This window comes from Lacerta agilis, chromosome 3 (genome assembly GCF_009819535.1).
Source record: "Lacerta agilis isolate rLacAgi1 chromosome 3, rLacAgi1.pri, whole genome shotgun sequence".
Lineage (NCBI taxonomy): Eukaryota > Metazoa > Chordata > Lepidosauria > Squamata > Lacertidae > Lacerta > Lacerta agilis.
In genome coordinates, this window is record NC_046314.1 from 89828848 (window position 1) to 89849640 (window position 20793).

Below are 20793 nucleotides of genomic sequence, written 5' to 3' on the forward strand. Positions count from 1 at the left end.
TTTTGTGGAGGGAGGCATATTAACAAAACCCTTATAAAAAAAATCTACATGCTTGTAATTCGGCAAAGGGAAAATCCTATATAATTTCTTTAGAATGTGATCTCAGTTTGATTAATTTCAAGTAAATGAGAGTGGGAATGTAATGGACAGAAATGATTCATCTTCTTTCCCAGCTACAGTATTTGCTGAGCTTTGGATTCCGGAGCTTTGTGAATAGGAAAAAATGATTATTTTGTATAACTGTCGACGAGATAGTATAGAATTCTTGCAGCAGCTGTAATTTATGCTTTAAGTTTGCTCTCTCTCTCTCTCTCTCTCTCTCTCTCTCTCTCTCTCTCTCTCACACACACACACACACACACACACACACAGTGTATGTTACTGTGTGGCATCTGCCTCCTTCTGTCAGAGGGGTCAGAGAAAATTGCAAAAAAAGGAAGGAGGGAAGTATTCTCCAGTGTGAGGCGTGGAATTGCCAAGAGGCGGTCTGAAGGCTTTGCTTCTCAGCACAACCAACTTAATGGGAGACAGAGAGAGGGGTGTGTAAGCAAACTTGAGCAAACACTGAGCTCTCTTCTGGTTGGGATGCTTCAAAGCTCAAAAGATGAATAACCCTAATCTTCAAGGTGCTCACATCTTGGAGACATCTAGCAACAGGAAAACTTCCGTGAGGAAAGCTACTGTGAGCTCCTACAAGAGCAACAGAGCCGGGATTTCCTTCCATTCTTCCAATTTTCTCACCGGCCTCTTCTTTATGCTCCTGGGCCAAAGTGGGCTGCTCCTGGGACACCCGCAGTGCCTCGATTATGGTCCTCCTTTCCAGCCTCCGTTCCACCTGGAGTTCTGCTCTGCCTATGAAACTTTTGGTTGTTGTGATCAGGACAAAGACAATATGATTGCAGCCAAATACTGGGAGGTGATGGATTATATCGATCCGCAGGCTCACAAATTGTGTGGAGGATATATCAAAGATATTTTATGCCAGGTAAGGCAATGGGTGGGTCGTCACCTTCATTATGCATCATTGACATCTACTTGATTGCAAATTCAACTGTTGGTTTTGTTTTGTTTTTTAAGGAGGGAAGACAGAACAGAAATTTAATAAAAGTAAGTTAGCAGCTTCAGGGCAATATATCTAAGTGGCATCTTTCCTGCAGACAAATTGTGATCTATGTAAAAAGATAATGTAATATTGTTCAGCGGGGGGGGGGGGGTGAGGATAATATTCCATTGATTCATTCTACATATCTGCTTAGCATTCAGGTATTAAGCTGTATAACCTTAGGGTTGTTTTTTATAATTTTTTTCAAACCAATATGACACAGTGGTGAAATTCTCACATCCTCACTCTCACATGAAGGTTGGAGAGCAAGGAATGATTGTCTTCCCCTCGGAAATTTGAAGATATCTTGGAAGAGCAATCACAGCTTGAGACTTGTTCCCTCATGCTGCTTTAACCCTTGCTAAACAGATTTTGTGGATTTCATATCAGAAACCTGCAAAACCTGTTTGAACGGTGGCAAAAGTGTGACAAAAGAAATACGAATACACACCCCGACAAGCAAAATCTCTTTGGACTGCTGTCTTCTTCCTGGGTAACTGGCCAGGCCTCCCTTTGGTGAGCCACTTGAGCTTTCTCGCAAAGTTGTTGTGAGGCTCAACACACTTTCAAGCTAATATTCTAGATCAAATGAAGCAGCAGCGGTGCTCTCCGTTGCTGGAAAGGTGGCAAAGCTAATCATTTTGTGTCTGAGGTTCGGAACAAAAAGATAAGTGTTTCTTCCATTTGCTTTGCAAATAAATGCAGACCGAGACTGGGCAGCGCTCGGCGGCTTATGCAGGGCTGAGCAAAGTGGACCTTGGTGTTTTGATTCCCAGATGCCATGAAGCGCTGTGTTTAGATTGTGCTCCTGCCTGGTGCCCTGGAAAGCTGCAGTTCTGAAAGCAGCCTCAGATCAAACAGCTGGCACCCATGCCTTTTTGGAAAGGGCTCCCTCCAGTCTCAGTAGCTCAGTCCCCCCGCTCCCCCTGCTTTCTAGTGAAGGCTGCCCATCTGGCTGAAGGCAGAAGCTGGCCAGTGTGTGTGTGTGTGTGTGTGTGTGTGTGTGTGTGTGTGTGTAGCAGGAGAAAATGAGCAAAGGGTGCAGCTCCCATTGACATCCTGCCTATCCGGTGATTTATGAACAGAAAGGGTTCCCCTTTTAAAGTGAGTCATGGAGGTCAACGATTCACTCCTTGCCAGCACAAAGGAGCCAAAACACACACCCCGCAAACACTTAACACTCTTCCATCTAAGCTTCCTCAGCGCTAAAATATTATCTGCATGTACTGAATACGCTCTCTTCAAGGGGCAACACTGCTCAGATTGTGAAGTCAAAATGAAGCTGCTTATTTTTAAAAAATAATTTCACAGCCACAGGAACCCATATTTTTCCCCAGTGTGGGACACTGTGTGTGTGTGGCAGGGGCAGGGATGGAATTGGTCTAAAGTAAAGCAAAGACAACCTGGATGGAAAATGAAGCCAGTGGTTCAGTTAAGTAATTTTACTTAGGACTTAAAGATCTTACCCCTCTTCAGATGGCAATGAATTTGTTGCCTCGCTTAATCTGAAATGTATTTTGGTCTGTTAGCAAAAGTGAGCCCTTCTGCTCCTTTTGCAGAATGGGCCCCTCAGACCTCTGCTGCCAAATCTTGCTGTGATGGCACACCACTGCTGGAAATAGTGAATAAACGTGATAGTTCCTGGCACCGATTGATTAATTAATTAATGTCAGTCTTAGGGCCAAAGAGGAAGGTGACCTCAAATGTGTCTTTGCATCCAATATGCAGATCTTTTAAAATGCGGTGGTGCCAGAGAGGGCAGGGAATTCCTGCCTATGCAAATACTAAAAGGATTTCCTTTCGGACTGCAGCAGTGGAGGAAAGGGTTAAACTCTCTCTCCTCCTGTTAATTATCAGCTCCTCTACCCAAGCTGATGCAAAAAGTTTCACTTCAAAAACCCTGCTCATTAAATGCAGAAAAACACATTTAACACACTGTGCCTTTAAAGCATATTTGAAGCACATTTTCCACACCTCAAAAAAATCCTGGGGTCTTTAGTTGATCCCTCACAGAAGTTATGGTTCCCACCATCCCTTAACAACTGGGACAATAGTTAATTCTGCATAGCTCCACTTACTATTATATGGAAACAACTTTTCAGACAGGGAAACAGGGAGAGGAAATCCTTATAAAATGGCAGACATAATAGAGGGACCTAAAGACTTAATATTTCATCAGCCCCTCTGAGATAGAGGATGGAACAATGAGCAGAACACCCGCTCCATCTCACATAGATGAGGGAAAAGGAACAGATGGGCCAGCCTTTTACCGGAGGCTTAATCCTAGCAACTGTTATGTAGACCCTGAGGAATGTCTTTACCTCAGACATTTTTAGCCGCAAATGGGGGTTGCTTGCATTCTCTGAAAGAGAGCCCCTGGAGGGGCAAAGTTTGGACTTGAGATGGGGAGAGGCTGTAGGATCCAAAGCAAATGGTGGGACAAAGGCTTGTCAGAGGGGACATTTTGTTGAACTGCACTTCAGCATACTATACTGAGTTCTGAAGATTTAGGCCCCAGCTGCCCTTTACATTTAAAGCAGCACCACACCACTTTAAACAGTCATCATAGCATCCCTCAAAGAATTATGGGAACTGCAGTTTTTCTTTTTTTTTTTATAAAGATTTTATTATTTTCCATATGCAAATATAAAAAAGGAAACAAAACATACAACAATACACTGAAAATACAAGATACAATAAACAATAAACAAATCAAACAACAACACAATAAACATAAAAAAGCACATACAAACCTGTCTAATCACTTATCTTTATCACATTCTTATTCTATCTTCTACGCATAAGGGACTTCCCCCACACCCTCCACTGCATTGTTAATTCAAATATACTTTGGGTAGCTATATATCTACTTTCATAACTATTAACCATCTTATTTATCCTCAGATTCCTTTGCTTAAAACATAGCTCTTTATCTATTCTCAAAATCTTCAGACATTCTTATTTGTATCTTATACTATAAAATTCTTACCAAAACTTTAATTTAAATTTATCTAGCTAAAGCCTATTTGACAGCTAATTCTGCTCAGATATTCAGTTTTACACCATTAACTAAGTAATCCTTAAATTTCTTCCAGTCCTTCGACACCTTCTCCTCCCCCTGGTCTCGGATTCTCGCGGTCAGTTCAGCAAGCTCCATAAAGTCCATTAGCTTCATCAGCCATTCTTCCACCGTTGGGATCTCTTCACCCTTCCAATTTCTTGCCAATAAAATTCTAGCTGCTGTTGTGGCATACATAAAAAATACTCTGTCTTGACTGGGTATCTGTTCATTGGTCATGCTCAAAAGGAAAGCCTCTGGTTTCTTACTAAAGGTAATTTTCATTACCTTTTTGAGTTCATTGTAAATCTTATCCCAGAAGACTTTAACCCTTGGGCATGTCCACCACATATGATAAAAGTGGGAACTGCAGTTTTTCAAGGATGCTGATACTTGTTTGGACACTCTTATTCCCTTCACAAAGCTACCATTCCCAGAGCTCCCCGCAAAGGATTGATTGCCAAATCACTTTGAGATTCCCAGTTACAGTTGTACCTTGGTTGATGAATGCCTTAGCAGTCGAAACTCCCGAACGCCGCAAACTCGGAAGTGAGTGTTCCAGTTTGTGAACGCTCTTTTGGAAACCAAATGTCTGGCAGCCAATTGGAAGCTGCATCTTGGAAGTCGAACGTTTTGGAAGTTGAACGGACTTCTGGAATGGATTCCATTTGGCTTCCAAGGTACGGCTGTATAGTCAATAGTCAAACAAGAGCTTTGGATCTAACAGGTAAGTTTTGGACTGGAATAACGAAACGCTATGTAAGCAAGAAGAACAGCAAGCAAGTAGTAGTAGGTTCTCTGTGTGGATAAGATGGAGAAATGCTATTGTGTGATGGCAAGAATGGCACACTTCTTTGGACTTAGCTATGGAGTCTGCCTCCACAAGATGTGGTTGTGGCCATCAAGTGCCATCACAACATAGATAGCTTTTAAAGGGGGAATAGACAACTCATGGAAGTTACGGCTATCACTGGCTGCTTATAACAATGGTTATCATACACAACTGACTCAATAAAATGGGAACATCCCATTTTTGAGGTGCTTTCACGCGAGATCACATTTTTCTCTCATATATGTTGTGTGGATGCCTGATTATCGTCTTCCAAAGCAACTACTCTATTCCAAACTTAACAATGAAAAGCGTAATGCTGGTGGTCAACAAAAGTGGTTTAAAGACTGTCTCAAGGCAAATCTAAAAAAATGTAGTATAAACACTGACAACTGGGAAACACTGGCCTGCGAGCGCTCCAGTTGGAGAACAGCCTTTATCAAAGGTGTCATGGACTTTGAAGACACTCGAACTCAGAACGCAAGGGAGAAACATGCTAAGAGGAAGGCACGCTTGGCAAATCCACACCGTGATCAACTCCCGCCCAGGAACCAATGTCCCCACTGTGGAAGGACGTGTGGGTCCAGAATTGGCTTCCACAGTCACTTACAGACTCATTGTTAAAACCGTGTTTATGGAAGACAATTTTACACAGCTACGAGTGATCGCCAAAGAAGAAATATATATATAATTTTTATTAAATTTTCTGTTTTACAATTTAGAACACTCATTTAAACATCCTTAAAATATCAATTACCTTCCTCCTCTATCCATGGTTGATTTTGCATATCATAAATCCCTGCATTTTACATAAAATAAACCATTCAGTATTCCATTATTACATCCATCAAAATTTATTTACACTGTTGAATTTATCTTAATGCTGCCAACGTTTTCAAGTGTACACAATTCCCCCATATATTCAATAAACCTTTTCCAATCTTCTGTAAACATATGTTCTTCTTGTTCTCTTAGTCTATATATGTTAAGTCTGCGAGCTGCGCATATTCCATCAGCTTAAGTTACCATTCTTCTTTAATTGGGACCTCGCTTGTTTTCCATTTTGGGGCTAACAAAACACAGGCCGCAGTAGTGGCATACATAAATAACCTTTTTTGATACCTGGGAATTTCCGTCTGAATTATCCCCAACAAAAAGGACTCTGGTTTTTATTTTTTTTGAAAAGTACTTCTAAACAATTCTAGCCAGTTCTAGCGATATTGCTTCTTTCAGGGTCTTGCTCTCATGTGAGCCATGTGACTTGCACAGAAGCATGACCCCGAAAGCCGCGCATCCTGGTTTTCTGCTGGGGCATGTTAGAGGGTATGGGTTATATGCCACCTTCGGCATCAGAGGCACCATGCTCTGAATACTGGTTGTTGTTTCGCCCTTTAACAGGAATGCTCACCCTACGCAGCTCATCTTTACGATGCCGAGAATCCTCAGACGCCCCTGCGGAACCTGCCTGGCCTTTGCACGGACTACTGTTCAGAGTTCCACCTCTACTGCCGTTCTGCCATCACGTTGCTTACCGACGACAAACACATCCAGGAATGCTGCGAGAGGAACAAGACCCGCTTCTGCAACCTGCTTAACATCCAGGATGAAGACTATTGCTTCCCCGACGTGCTGAAAAACACAGACCTGAACCGTAACCTGGGCTCTGTGGTGGAGGACAAGAAAGGCTGCCTTCAGCTGTGCCTAAAAGAGGTGGCCAACGGGCTGAGGAACCCTGTGCTGATGGCGCATGCGAACGACAACACTCATCGCATGTTTGTGGCTGAACAGGTGGGCATCATCTGGGTCTTTCTTCCAGACGGAAGTCGCCTGGAAGAGCCTTTCCTGGATATTAAGAACATGGTGCTGACTACCCCCTGGTTAGGAGATGAAAGAGGTTTCCTCGGGATGGCCTTCCACCCCAAATACAGGGACAATGGGAAATTCTACATTTATTACTCCTACCAGGACAAGGAAAAGGTAGAGAAAATCAGGATCAGTGAATTAAGAGTTTCCATGTCAGATGTCAACAAGGCTGATGCAAGCACAGAAAGGTAATGTTTTCCCCAAGCTTCCTTCCTTCTTCCTTCTTCTTAGGATCTCTGCTTCCTCGCAAGGACTTAGGGTGAAGTTGTCACCTTTAGTCCTCATATCGACCCTGTGGGATAAGTAGTAACCAAGCACACTCTGTGCTAAAGCAAATCCCAATGAATTCCGTGATCTGTAATTTATTTTCTCTGGCCAAGGAAAAGGACAATTTTATAGGTATGTGGGTGGAGGTGGACTCAGGTGCTAAGCACTACTGTGCTATCCAAGACAAAAGAGTGCATTCAGATGTGGGATTTGAACCTAGGTCGCTAGTAAGGGTGGGGAACCTTCGGCTCACAGACTAATGCTGGCCAACAGAGGTTCCAGTTTGATCCATGAGGCCGTTTCACCCAACCACGTCCCCCTGTCAATCAGCTGATGTCACTCATGATGTCAACTGATGGGCAGAGTCCACATTGTTCATTGGCTGCGTGGGCCTGTTCCCAGCAGGCAACAGGTGTGTGCAGGCAAAGCAAAGGTGTGTGCTTTCCTTTGTAGCCACAGGCTACAAGAGAGACTTCTCTGACTTGAAGCTGATGCTTGCAAAATGTGATGGGAAGGGGAGAAAGGAGGTTTTGCCAGCCCTAGACTCGGCACTTTGGAAAGAATCTAGACAAATCTTCAACCTGGAGAGTAGTTTCAGTTTCAACCTGTAACATGGGGGTTACTTGTGCATCCTGATCCCACTGTCTTCAATGGCAATCACTCCCAGGTTCATTGGCTTTATTTTTCCACCTATATATGACAATCTGTAGTCTTCTAGGTGAGTGTTTTACTCCCTATCTATCTCAGATAATGGCATAACCAGTTTTGGGTTCCTGACCCACCAGTTGCATCAACCGATGCTCTAGAGCAGAGACAGAGAACAGGACCCAGATTCTGACAAGCTGGATCCCGAGCTCTCTTGACATTGGAGGGAAGGGCTACCCACTTTTCAATCATAATTGAAGCCAGTGATGAAAAGGAACCCCCCCCCCTTGTAGGTATGACTTGATACATGTCAACAGAGGAAGAATGCTTGTTGGCTTGAATCGAAGATGGTCATTCAAAGGAAGAATCGGAAACACCCTCTGCATCCAAATATTGGCTCTTCTGGGAATCTGGTGACTTTTCCAGTTGCTGTGCAGGGCCTAATGTCCAGCGCAGAACCCAATCCAACCTGTCATCTCCCAGACCACAGTGTCTCCTAAAAAAAGAAGCATATTGAGGGTCCTAGTTTGAATATTCTTCCACCCACGTTCAATTGCTGCCACCTCAAGATGTGCCTGGAAGCAGGATAGAGGTATTGAGAAGTATATTGCCAAATAGGAATGGCTGGATGCAGAAAGACCTTGCACAGTTAATACTCCTGCACAGGGCTTTTCTTTTCAGCCAGAGTTCACTGGAGCTCAGCTCCGGCAGCTCTCAGGTGGGCGCCACTGCCATTCTAAGAGGACAAGGGAGAAATTCATGGTGAGCTCTGGCACCTCTCCTTCTAGAAAAATAGCACTGCTCCTGCATCCAGGAGTTGCGTGTCGAGGTCCTCAAGCCACCTCCCAAGAATTAGACACTGAGACAATAATTTTTGTTTGGGTTTTTGGTAATAATTTAGGCCACAACTTTATTGAAATACAAATTCGGTGAGTGGTTGCGTAGGCATTGGTTCAGACTATCTGTCCAACCGGGACAGCTGCTGACCTCCAGTCAGCGTCGGGGGAATGCCAGCTGGGGAGAGTTAAGGAGGCTGGGGACAAAACCTCCCTCTCCCCAGCGGTCCTGGGGGCTCTGGCTACGGCCCCATCCCCTACCGGGGGTTCGGACAAAGCATAAGAGCTGCCGGATTCCTTTAACGGAATTCCCTGTACCATCATCATCATGATTGCGGAGGTGGGCATCACCCTTCCAGCAATCCAGACCATAACCAATGCCTAACCGCCAACCTTACAAGTTGTGACAAGTTGCTACTGCAGTAGGCGAAAACCAAATGGCAACAGCCAATCAACACGTGCTCTTACTCAAGGTAGTGCTGATCTGCCGTCAGGATATCCTGCTTTGACTACAGCTTAGAACTGCAACATGTCGTGCAGTCAACCACGGGTGATTGCCCATTGGCATAAGAGTTATCATAGATCAAAACAAAGCAATTAATTGACTTCCTTTCCATAAGCATTGATGGATGCATGCTGATGGATGCAACACATTCTGACCCAGCTTATCTCCTGGGAGGGCAAGTGGGAGTGCCAGATGTGCACTTAATACGTTACTCTCCAGCAGACACATTTCATCAGAAGGATAGAACTATCCCAGGAATTTTAAGGTCATCTTTTGCTTTGTCTAGGAAAAGGGAAAGATTGAGCACTATGCAGATAAGATGTTCTGCTTAGTGACTGAATAACTAAAATACGTCTTTGAACTTAGTAAGGCTCTGAAGGTTAACCAGCCTTCCCCCCTTGCTCTTTTTCCTAGTTTCTGATCTCTGTTCTCTCTCTCTCTTTCTTCAGGAGTCTCTTAGAAATCGAAGAACCAGCCGCAAACCATAACGGGGGACAGATCCTCTTTGGCCTGGATGGCTACATGTACCTGTTTACAGGGGATGGAGGGAAAGCCGGGGACCCTTTTGGTAAATTTGGGAATGCTCAGAACAGGTAAGGTCCATCTCCAATAAGTGCTGATTACATATGAGACAGCTTACTTTACCTTTAAAGGTAAATTATACTTTTTAAAATAATTCTGCTTTTCTGTTCAAGGGTGCTTTTTAAAGATTATCTTATCATTTATGGCTCCCCCCCCCAAAATCATTTATGTAAGTTCCTTTGTGTATCATTTGACAGAAGGTGATGATATCCCAATCTAGTCAAGCAGCCAGCATATATGGAAACTGCTACAACACTCTCCCTTCTGTTTCTTTGTCACATTTCGTTAATCCTTGTTTTATGCCTTGATTTCCTCTCAGGAGTAGTTTACTAGGAAAGGTTTTGCGGATTGATGTGGATGGAAGAAGCTCTGACAGGAAGCCTTATCGCATCCCCTCTGACAACCCTTTTGCCTCTGACCCTCAAGCTCTCCCAGAAGTCTATGCCTATGGGGTGAGGAACATGTGGCGCTGTTCTGTGGACAGAGGTGACCCGCTCAGTCGCAAAGGAAGGGGGAGAATTTTCTGTGGAGATGTCGGCCAGAACAAGTTTGAAGAAGTGGACATAATTGTTAAAGGCGGGAACTACGGCTGGAGAGCTAAGGAAGGCTTTGAGTGCTATGATATCAAGCTTTGTCAAAATTCCTCCTTAGGTAAAGAATGTTACCTGTCATTTTTAGTGTGTCTGTGGGAAGGCCTCATCTTACCTGTATTTGGTTTAACTGCTATTCTGCAGCTATCATTCTTGTCATTCCTTTGTGAAAGGATAGGAAGTGCACATGCACTTCATTAGGATAAGATCCTTGGGGGCAAAGTAACAACATTTAGAATGCTTTAGTTTCAGGAAAAGGCAAGTACAAGGAGACATGACAGAGGCGTATAAAATCACACAGGGGGTGGGAAAAGTGAATAGAGAAACATTTTCTCTCTCCATTTCTCACAGAGACTGGGGGCATTCAGTGAAGCTGAACAGTGGGACAGACAAAAGAAAGTACTTCACACAGCGCACATGAACTATGGAATTTGCTCCCACAGGAAATAGTCATGACTGGCTTTAAAAGAGGATTCGGCAAATACATGGCAGAAAAGGCTATTCATGGCCACTAGTCCCATAGCTGTCAACTTTCCCTTTTTTGGCGGGAAATTCCCTTATTCCAGCACCATTTCCCATTGCAAAAAAAGGGAAGGTTGACAGCTGTGACTAGTCATGATAGTGATGATCTACCTCCACTGCTGGAGGCCTCTGAATATGTGTAATTTCAAGACCCCTCCTCTCCATTTTAATGGTTTGTTATTTTTAAACCAGTCTTGGGCCCATCAGCCATTCAGTCAGAGGACACCTTCAAACAGAGGCCTGTCTGCTGCAAAGCTGGATGCATGGTGCTCCTATAAACCAGTGTTTCCATATAAACCAGGATATTCCAAGGGGGCCACAGGTGGAAAATGCGTAAATGGGGGAACCACAGCATGAGGCTAGGGGGCCACAGAAGGAAATGAGAAGTGAAGGGGGGGGGGAATCTGATTGGCTAGCTATCTACTTGGCCCATCACAAGCGGACCTAGCGCGCTCTCTCTCTCGCTCTCTCTCTCTCTCGCCATGGATTGGTGTAGCCAGGATTTTTGTTAGGGGGACAGGTTTTTTTGGGGGGGGGCAGCACCTCTGATTTGTATTGATTTTTACTTACGGTATTTGGGGGCAGTTGTCTCCCGTGCCTATGCCCATGGGGGGCAACAGGAAGTAAACTAGGTCGGATGGGGGCCACAGTCAGAAAAAGGTTGCACAACACTGCTATAAACCACACTAATTTTACTTTAAATGCCCAATTTGTTTTAGAAAAAAATTGCTCGTGCATTGAAGGAGGACAACTATTTCCTTTTTAGATAATCAAACAGTTTTAATTGACTAAAGTGCATTTTCTCTGTTTTTAACAGATGATATACTTCCAATATTTGCCTACAGCCATTCAGTGGGAAAATCAGTCACTGGAGGTTATGTGTATAGAGGATGTGAGTCTCCAAACCTGAATGGCCTATACATTTTTGGCGATTTTATGAATGGGTAAGGAACAAACTTCTTTCCATTAACTTTTAAGTACAGTAGGTAGGTTTCCTATAGAGCATCTCAGAATATTAGTTTTTGGTTCATCTCTAGTCATGGGCTCAAACAGTTCATGGCAATGGGGAATAGCAAAAAGGTTTTTTTTTTAATGGCCCAAGAGAAACCCTTGGATCTATTTTGGGATATACCAGAAAGAATTTTTCTAAGTTACAGTGGAACTGTGAAACCATAAAACATATGTTTTTGTTTTTTTCATCCAGTCGGCTTATGGCTTTGCAGGAAGATGAGAGAGCAAATAAATGGAAGAAGCAAGACATTTGCATTGGTAGCACTAAAGCCTGTGCCTTCCCAGGGATGGTCAGCTCTTACAGCAAATACATCATTTCTTTCGCTGAGGATGAAGCAGGTAATGTTGGTTGCTGTGTCTGTTTTCTTAGGAAAGCATTTTTTTTTGGGAGGCCACCGACTCTGAGTTGCTCAACAACTTTTGGGGTGTCCTGGTTTACTTTTTGAAATATGGCAACCCTGGAATAGTCAGGAACCTGGGAGGCGACATGGTTGCTTTAGGCTGGTGGTAGGTTACAACTTGCGCAGGCCTGGCTTACGTAGAGAAGAAAAAAAATGCACTATTATCAACTTGTTGCATCTTTGTCTGACGCATTTCACATTTCTGGCTTTCTCCTCTCTTCCTGTTGTCTCCAGCTGAGCTCTATTTTATGGCTACGTCCTACCCCAGTGCCTTTGCGCCACATGGATCGATATACAAAGTTGTGGACCCTGCAAGGTGGGTACTTTTTCAAGTCCTTGAATGTCCCTGCGACCTGCTAATTTTCTGAACAGCATCGGCATCACACACAAACATTCGTCAGTTTTCTTCCAGGGCAATAGATACAACAGAAACACTCCATTCACATGACTGGATTTCAGTTTCATGCATTAAACCTGCAGAACAACTATGTTCCTGGGAAGCCACAGTTTCCTGCTCTGGCACTTGCAGGCCAATCCACTAATTTAATTCAAATGAAGTACATTGATTTAGAGCAATTGGGCTCCAGTTAAATCACTGGGAGTCCACAGGCTTAAACTCCTTTTAGGGGATTTGAGGATTAGGAAGCCAAGAGCCCCAAAAGCCCCACAATTGTTTCCCCCCACTTTCTTTCCTTCAGAGAATTCTGGGCACTGTAGTTTGTTAAAAGTTGCTGGGAGTGGTAACTCTGTAAGGTGTGTGTGTGTAGTGCACAGAATAACAAAATACTGTGAAGCATGGGAGCATGTTCCATCAGTAACAGGAATTAAATATTGCACAAGCTACTACACTTGATATCCAGAAACCTGACCCAAAACCCTAGGGCATTCTTCCCTTGGTGGTTCAGATGGTGCCAACTCTCAAGGAGTAAAAAACCAACCATGTTTGGTAGAAGAGCTACCACCACTCCTGCTTTGTTTACCCAACTTGCGCAGGAGATCTCAGGCTGTACCCTAGGGACTCAGCTACAATAGTAAAAACAAAAACAAAAAACACGACATCCAGTGATTTGAACGTGTTATAAACATGAAACACCAGATGGCGCCAGAGAGCACAAAACTTTTCTCTAGCATTATTTACAAAGGGTTCCCCCCTCCTTTTGGCTATAACGATTTAATTTCTGACTTATTTATAGTATGTTTTCCTGTGTGTAAATCCTCACTAGCTGTCCCCAAGATACCAAGCAGCAAGAGCTAAAGTACCGCTCTCTGCTTTTGAGGCCTCAGGCAAAAGAAGCCCAATTATAGCAGTTGTTAACTTGAGAGGTCCAAGGAATTGGTTTAGAACCAAGGCTTAACTAAAATAAGCACACCAAAAATGAAGAGGTGGATGTTTTATTAGTAATAATTGAAATAGCAGCATAACATGAGACCCATTTACCAAATAGGAGAAATTGGAAAGAAATCTAGAGCTAGGCCTGGCCAGTAGGCCTATTCAGTCTGCTGCTGCACACAGATCAGTTACTTGTTTTGTATTGTGTCTGTTTTCACCCCCACTGTAGGGAACTCTGTCCCCATTTGTGCTCAAGGAGAGCTGGCTTGCAGGCAACCCACAGTACAGAAAGCAGACAAAAATACATCTCTTTGTAGTTTGTATTTATTTTGAAGCTGAGACCAACCATAGAATTCGTCTGAGACTCAGGAACCAGCCTAGCAAAACATGAGAGTTGTTGACAGAAGTTCTGTCCACGTAATGGCAGGGCACATCGACAACAGTAATAAATATTCACTGTTTGTCTATCTCCTTTTATCCAAAGGATATCCAAAAGATTAATGTACCATGTAAGCATCGCTTTTGCTCCCAAGTAGGGAAGACATCCAGACCTACCAACATTTGGGATGCTTTTCTGGGCAGATAGTAATTTTCATGTTCTTTTCACCTTGTTATGAAGCTGCCAAGCTGTTGTGGGAAGCTTTAATCTCTTTGATATACACTTTCTAGATTTTATTTTTATTTTTCTGAGCTATGGGTGCTTTCAGATGTGGGATGGGTGTTTCTTATGTGTGCAGGGTTTGTTTTGTTTTTTGTTTTTTTCAGCATCCACACGATGACTTTATTTATTTATTTATTTATTTAATTTCTATACCGCCCTATACCCGAAGGTCTCAGGGCGTTTCACATAAAATATCAAATACATAAAATAAAAACAAAACCAACAACCCATTGGCATCAAACTACCAGCCTGTATTTCCCACCCATTTAATCTCTTCTTTTGGGGGGGGGGAGAGAGAAGAATGTAAGGTTTTTTTTGTTTTTGTTTTTTGTTTAAAAAAAACCTTAAAACAAACAAACATAACACAACAAAATTTACCAACCTGTTGTTCATGCTATCTGAGAACGGGTATTACTTCACCTTCAGTGGAAAAAAGTGTCCATCAAGAACTTCCAGGAAGATCCGTGGACCTTTCTGCATGTTTTCAGAAGTCTATATTCCTCATTCATTTTTTTAGCATGTTTGTGAATTACACTCAAGAGAGAAAGTGAGAACTGTCTCAACTTCTGTAGCATAAAAAGGCCATGGGGTTTTCAAGGCAGAAATGTGAGAACTCGAACTCACCAAAGCCAAACGACATGTTACATTATTTAACACTTAATTAAAAAAGTGTGGTTAAACAGGCCACTCCTGTTTTGTAAAAAATAAAATAAAAATGTAAGTATAGGGTCCAATCTAGATTGGGGCACCTGCTGTGAGTTTCCTGCTGAAAATCAGTCACTTGCTCATATTTACCCTTGAAGTTATTTCTTTTTACTACAAATGAATTGCTCCCACTAAATGCTGAGATCCTAGAGAACTTGCTTCCTCCAAAGAATCATGGGAAATGTAGTTTGTTTAAGAGTGGTGCGAACTGTAGCTCTAGGAGGGGTAAACAACAGTTCCCAGGATTCTTTGGGCGGGCATGTATTTTAAAAGTATTGTGCGCATGTGACCCCTTGGGCATGATAAACGTACAGTTCCAACTAATTTAGCAGAGCAGTGGAAAGACTTAAAACCAAAGATATAGTAGGCAAATATCATCCACAGGAAACCTAAATCAGGAAGAGAGTTCTTTTCAAGTACAAAATGCTTGAGATTTTCCTTAACTGAAAATTCACTTCTTCACAAGGAGAGAAACTAATGGAAGGAATCAGGCAGGATATAGCTCTTGTTCTGTTAGCATGAGAGCGCTGTCAAGGCCTTTCGCTGGCAAGCTCATGATTTAACAGAAAGACTGAAGTTGGCCATCTGCCTCTTAGAAAACCACCACAAACACAGGCTCCTTATCCATTCTCAAGATGTCCACACATAATTTTTGTGACCGAATCTGTTTGTTTTTTAGGAGAGCTCCACCAGGGAAATGTAAACAGAAGCCTATTCCAGTGAAAACAAAGAGTAAGCGAATCCCATTCATTCCGCGTGCAAGTAAGTCAACAAGGATATGTGGTGTTTTTCTGTTTCGTTTGCTATGTAGCGAAAATGCTAAGACACATCGAAAGGAACTGTTGATGTGTGTGCCAACCATTAAAGGCTTCAAACTAAGTAAATACTACAATCAATCAATAATAAACAATTTAGTCCTCTCCCCCCCTCCCTTTATTGTGCACTTGTGATTATTTTGCTCATTGGGGTGGTTATAAACAATCACATTTTTGATACTGTTTGCACCTGCAATAGCTTTTGCAATGGACATACTGCAACTTTTTGTACAACAAATGTTCCAGGTTTTGTGGGGGTTAGGGTTTGGGGTGGGGAGGCAGGAATTGGCTCGCTTTTGTTGTGCTGTAGTTCAACAGTGCTCTTCCAGGTGGCACTAATACCATATCACTGGGAAAACATTGCAAACAACAAATAAAGCTGTGTGATGTGTGGACACTCCAGTATAAATCCACCATCACTAATGCTATAGTACTGTATCAGTGACATGTTGCAGAATACAAGACTTCCCCACCATCCCCTCCATGGGTTCGATTGTCAACATTTTCAACTGCATATTATTTCAAAATCTATTATTTTATATAGAACTCAGCCAGATGGGCGGGGTACAAATAACAAATTATTATAGCTATTATTATCTATCCATATTGTCCATAGTATTTGTTACATTACAAGTGAGATTAAAATCCTGCTAATGTTTTCATCTGCTTACAGTGGTCTCCTCAATAAATTATAATTTTTTTCCCATTCTTTCTTGAAGTTTTTGTCTTTTTGGTCCCTGAGCTTTCCGGTCAGTTTTGCCATTCTGGCATAGTTTAACAGCTTGGTTTGCCATTCCTCTCTGGTAGGGACTCTTTTCTTCTTTCCATCTCTGGACTTGTAGCATCCGCGCCGCTTTTGTCGCTTACATAAAATAATATTTTCTGTTCCTTTCCCACCCACCATCTTAAGTTGCTCTGTATCTCTGCTAATTCAACCTGCTAACCTCCTGAAATGTCTTTTCACAGAAACCGTCCCTGAACTGCTTAAAGAGCGTCTTGCAACGCATCTCCCCAAAACAGCCTTCAATGCTACTGAACCGCCCCCAAATTCTTCCACTCGAAGATCCAGGAAGCCTGCTTCCCACAAAGACCCTACTAAACGTAAGGCAGCGAAGCCTCCCAGGTCTGGCAGAAAGCAGCAGACACAAACCCCCAAGGCCCGGGGATCCAAGACAAAGTCGGATGGAACGGCGCAAAAGGCGAGGACTCCACGGGTCTCGAAAGCGACGATGGCCACCTCTCCGCCAAAGAAAAAAGGCTCCCGGTTAACCAGAGCCCAAAAGAAACAGGTTCCAAAGCTGAGGTCAGCGGCTAAGGAGAAAACGCAGAAGAAGAAAGGAAAGAGGGCCAGCTTAACAAGTGCTGCTTGAACTTCCAGTATACACCAGAGAACCAAGTTATGTGAATGTAGATGAAGTTGCTGGGCAACTTGCTTCCGTTCCGCTCTTAGTAAGAGAGTGAGATCAGTGTGTAGTTTACACGCCAAATAAATATATATATGTATGTATATGAATGAAAGCATTCCGCTCCAGGAAAAGTAAGCAGCTGCTAGGCCACTGTGACAGATGCAGCACATTCGCTTAATTAGGAGTTTAAATGCCCCCAGATGGATTGCAGGCTGTTGCTTTGCAGAAATCTTACTCCGATGACCCTCTGATCAGTTTAAGGAGGCGACACGGTGGCCATTTACAGCAGTATAGCTCTACAGGAATGTCAGTGGGATTGCTTTGGCTTGTGTGAAGCAGCAACTGATTTGCCCCCTCGTTCTCCCATCGACTTGCATGGCAAAGAGCACCACTGAAAAGATGGCGAGGTTAATCACTCTGTGGTACTTTTGTCTCGGGGAAAGTAAGGCTGTTATCTCAAGAGGTTAGTAAGCAAGGAACATTGGCTGCATTTCAATGGCTGAACAGTCTAATAAAATGCAAACCTTCTAAGGAATTAACTACAGGGAGCAGAATTAACCAAATTGCCCAGTCTGATATTTCGATGATACTGGGCAGTTGATTTTCTTTTTATCAGCTGCAACATGCATTCTAAAGCACACGTGTTTTCTCTCTCCCTATAATAAAATACTGGATGAGAACAAATAAATCAAAGTGCGTCTATTAGTGTGATTCTCTTGCAAGGCAAAAAAATTTAATAATGTTTCAACAAAAGCACTTAATGCTGCAACCTTTTGTTGCAGGTCTCACCTGGTCACTTTATTAGACAACATCCTATCAACACCCAGTGCAGGTGCACAATATTCTTGGACATCTGGGATTCAGATTGTACCATCACAGATACAAATTACAAATGCACCAGTAATGGGGTCTGGGAATTCACCTGTGTTTGGATATGGGTAGGATAGGAACAATTAGGATAATAAGCTGTGCTTTGCAGTAAACCTTATGTCTAGTGGTGGGTGAGGACTTAAGAATGTCTTTAGGCCATCCCTAAATCAAGCAAGAAGGCATCTTTGCTGGCTCCTTCATTTTTTCACGTATATTTCCAATGCATTTACAGCCTGTTCCACCACACCAATGTATGACTTGCAGGCCTGGATGCATCTCTCATTTAGCACTATACAACTAGATAATGTATCTTTATTTAGAAAAATATATATACAAATCACGTAATAAAAACTACCTAAGCGGGTTACATAACTGTGTAAAACAACTAGCCATGAAACACAGATAAAACCTGCAAATGTTAAAGACCATTATACATAACTAAACAATGTCTGGAAGAATCATGCTGCTATAAAAAAAAATGCTTTTAGCTGCCATCTACATCTAACACAGAAAAAACGTCAAAACAAATTCAATATCTTTACTACTGAGAATCATTCATGTATGTGCCTGTTATACATACTGACGATCTAATGTCAGCTGAGGAAGGGAGATATCTGGAAACCTTGTTAAATTAGCACTTTGCACCTACACCAGCCAGTTTGTGCCAGCAGTCTACATGGTGTTCTCCTTACCTTGAGGACCTCTCCATTTTTACCTAAGGATTGTGTTATACGGGAACTTACAATAAGAAACAATAAGGAAAAGATAAGAAGAAATGTATTAAAACTGGAATTAGTCTCATAGGTTATATACCGTACATATAAACTGTGTATGTTGCACATACTGGGCTAGACCTTTACGTTAGGAAATAACCAATACAACGTTTACAGTTATTATTATTCAGCCTGTTGTGCTTTGTGTATCTAACACAGAAAAGCAAGGCGCCTGTGCAATATTACTAAATTAAGAAAATATTAATTACCTCCCCCCCCCCGTGAAACCTGTCCCAGGTGTTCCAGGCTGCCTGGAGTCCTGATCACCATTCTTAATGGGTGGGGAATATACAATACTTCTTCGTGAGTTTATTAGGCTACATAATAAAGAATACAGTAGCAATATAACACATTTTTTTCTCTTTGGGTCTCTGAAGCGGAGATTCACTTAGATTGTGCCACGTGGTTGAAGTACCACTTTGGGGAGACCTCAGATGCTCGCAATAAGGCTGCGTACACAACCTTCCATTGGAAGCACATGGCAGCTTGCCCCCAGCGCAACACCCCCCCAAGCATAAATCCAGCCCTTCTTCCAGTGAACTTTCCCCACTTCGGAGACCCGCGCAGATTCCTTGTCCTTTAGCGCCATCTGCTGGCTTTAGCCTGGAAAGACATTTGAAACTGCAAGCCTTTGCAACCAGCGACGCCTCCCCGCTGTCCTTTCGAACCTTCAAATCTCTTAAGAGTAATTTTCATTTTTGAAGCAGGCGTTCAGAACGTAAATACGATTTATTTATTTTTTAAAATAATAACAATAATAAAAATAAAATTATTTTTTCCTGCTGTAGAGGGGGGGGGGAGCCATAATGGTCCCTCCCCACTTTTTCTTCTACGTTTATCGAAGGGCAGCAGTCTTGACTTCCACAGAGCTCTATCAACGAGCTTCAAATCTTGCACTAAACGTTTTGCATTAAATTCTAAGTTCTTAAAGAAAAAAAAAAAGAGGAAAAGCAGAAAAAAAACCGCCCAGGCCCCAGCGAGGATCGAACTCGCGACCCCTGGTTTACAAGACCAGTGCTCTAACCACTGAGCTATGGAGCCACCTATCAGTTCTGCTGATACAAATGAATGGTACTGTTCTATGCTACCCGGATGCTTCTACCATTTTATTGACTTTTTAGATCGATGTTGTCGCGAAGACCCAAAAGCAACCTTTTAATTAAAAAATCCCCCCAAGCGCTGTGTTCATAACGCCGGGGAGGAAAAAAAAAAACACCTACAGCCCCGAAGCAGAGACACAGCCGGATCGTGCGTTCCCGGTAAGTTTTCCAAAGCAATTCTCTTCCTTCTCTGGACCTTAAGAGAGAGTCCCCCCCCCCCCCCATGATTATATGATGTCCCGCTAAAAAGGCAAATCCAAGGACGTCTTATTGTTGCAATGCATTCGCCCCCATCCGGCCGTCTCTAAAAAGGGTTTTTAAAATCACAAAATCCAGCTCAGATTCAACTATACGCTTTTCAAGGTTTGGGTTTGTGCAGATTTCTACTTCGCTTCTCACTGCAAAAGACCCCGAGCGATTTCTACAGTAAGCGACCAGATAGTATGAAAACCATCAAAACGTACAAATAAATTCATTCTGATCCAAGCAGCGCCGCTTCAAGTTTCCCGTTCCCAGTTTTGCAGAAAGAGCTCCTTATTCTGTCTTAGGCTCGAATTCCTATTAACAACAATTAAGGTAAGACCCGATCGACTTACACGAGGACTTACTTCTGCGTAGACATGGTGGATCGGACTGCAAAAAACAAAACAAAAAACCCCTGCAGATCCTATAGGCGGGGGGGGGGGAGGTGGGTGGATCGGGGTATAACAATGAAAATCACAGCCTGGTCTAAATTTCTTTCCCCCAGGAAATTTGGAAGCTGCAAGGGATGAGGGACACACACACGTTTCTGGGCTTGGGACTTTTGGAGGAAACGGGCTGACACCCTATTAGAAAACAATGGGGAGAAGCTGCCATTGGGAAACAGTAAATTCTCTCTCCCCCCCCCACCCCCACCCTTGTGTTATTACTATGAATTTTA

At 42.8% G+C, this 20793-nt stretch overlaps 1 protein-coding gene and 1 non-coding gene across 2 annotated transcripts; one reads left to right on the forward strand and one right to left on the reverse strand.

Annotated features, from left to right (window-relative positions):
• The first annotated feature begins 505 nt into the window (after positions 1 to 505).
• HHIPL2 (HHIP like 2) lies at positions 506 to 17816 on the forward strand. Its single transcript, XM_033144726.1, has 9 exons — positions 506 to 985; positions 6388 to 7040; positions 9555 to 9698; positions 10007 to 10338; positions 11617 to 11743; positions 12004 to 12149; positions 12446 to 12527; positions 15587 to 15669; positions 16689 to 17816. Exons 1-9 carry the CDS (start codon positions 605 to 607, stop codon positions 17090 to 17092), a joined length of 2352 nt encoding a protein of 783 aa, XP_033000617.1. The 5' UTR covers positions 506 to 604; the 3' UTR covers positions 17093 to 17816.
• Positions 17817 to 19739: 1923 nt separating this feature from the next.
• TRNAT-UGU lies at positions 19740 to 19812 on the reverse strand. Its single transcript has one exon. It is a non-coding gene; the product is annotated as a tRNA-Thr (tRNA).
• Between the last annotated feature and the right edge of the window lie 981 nt (positions 19813 to 20793).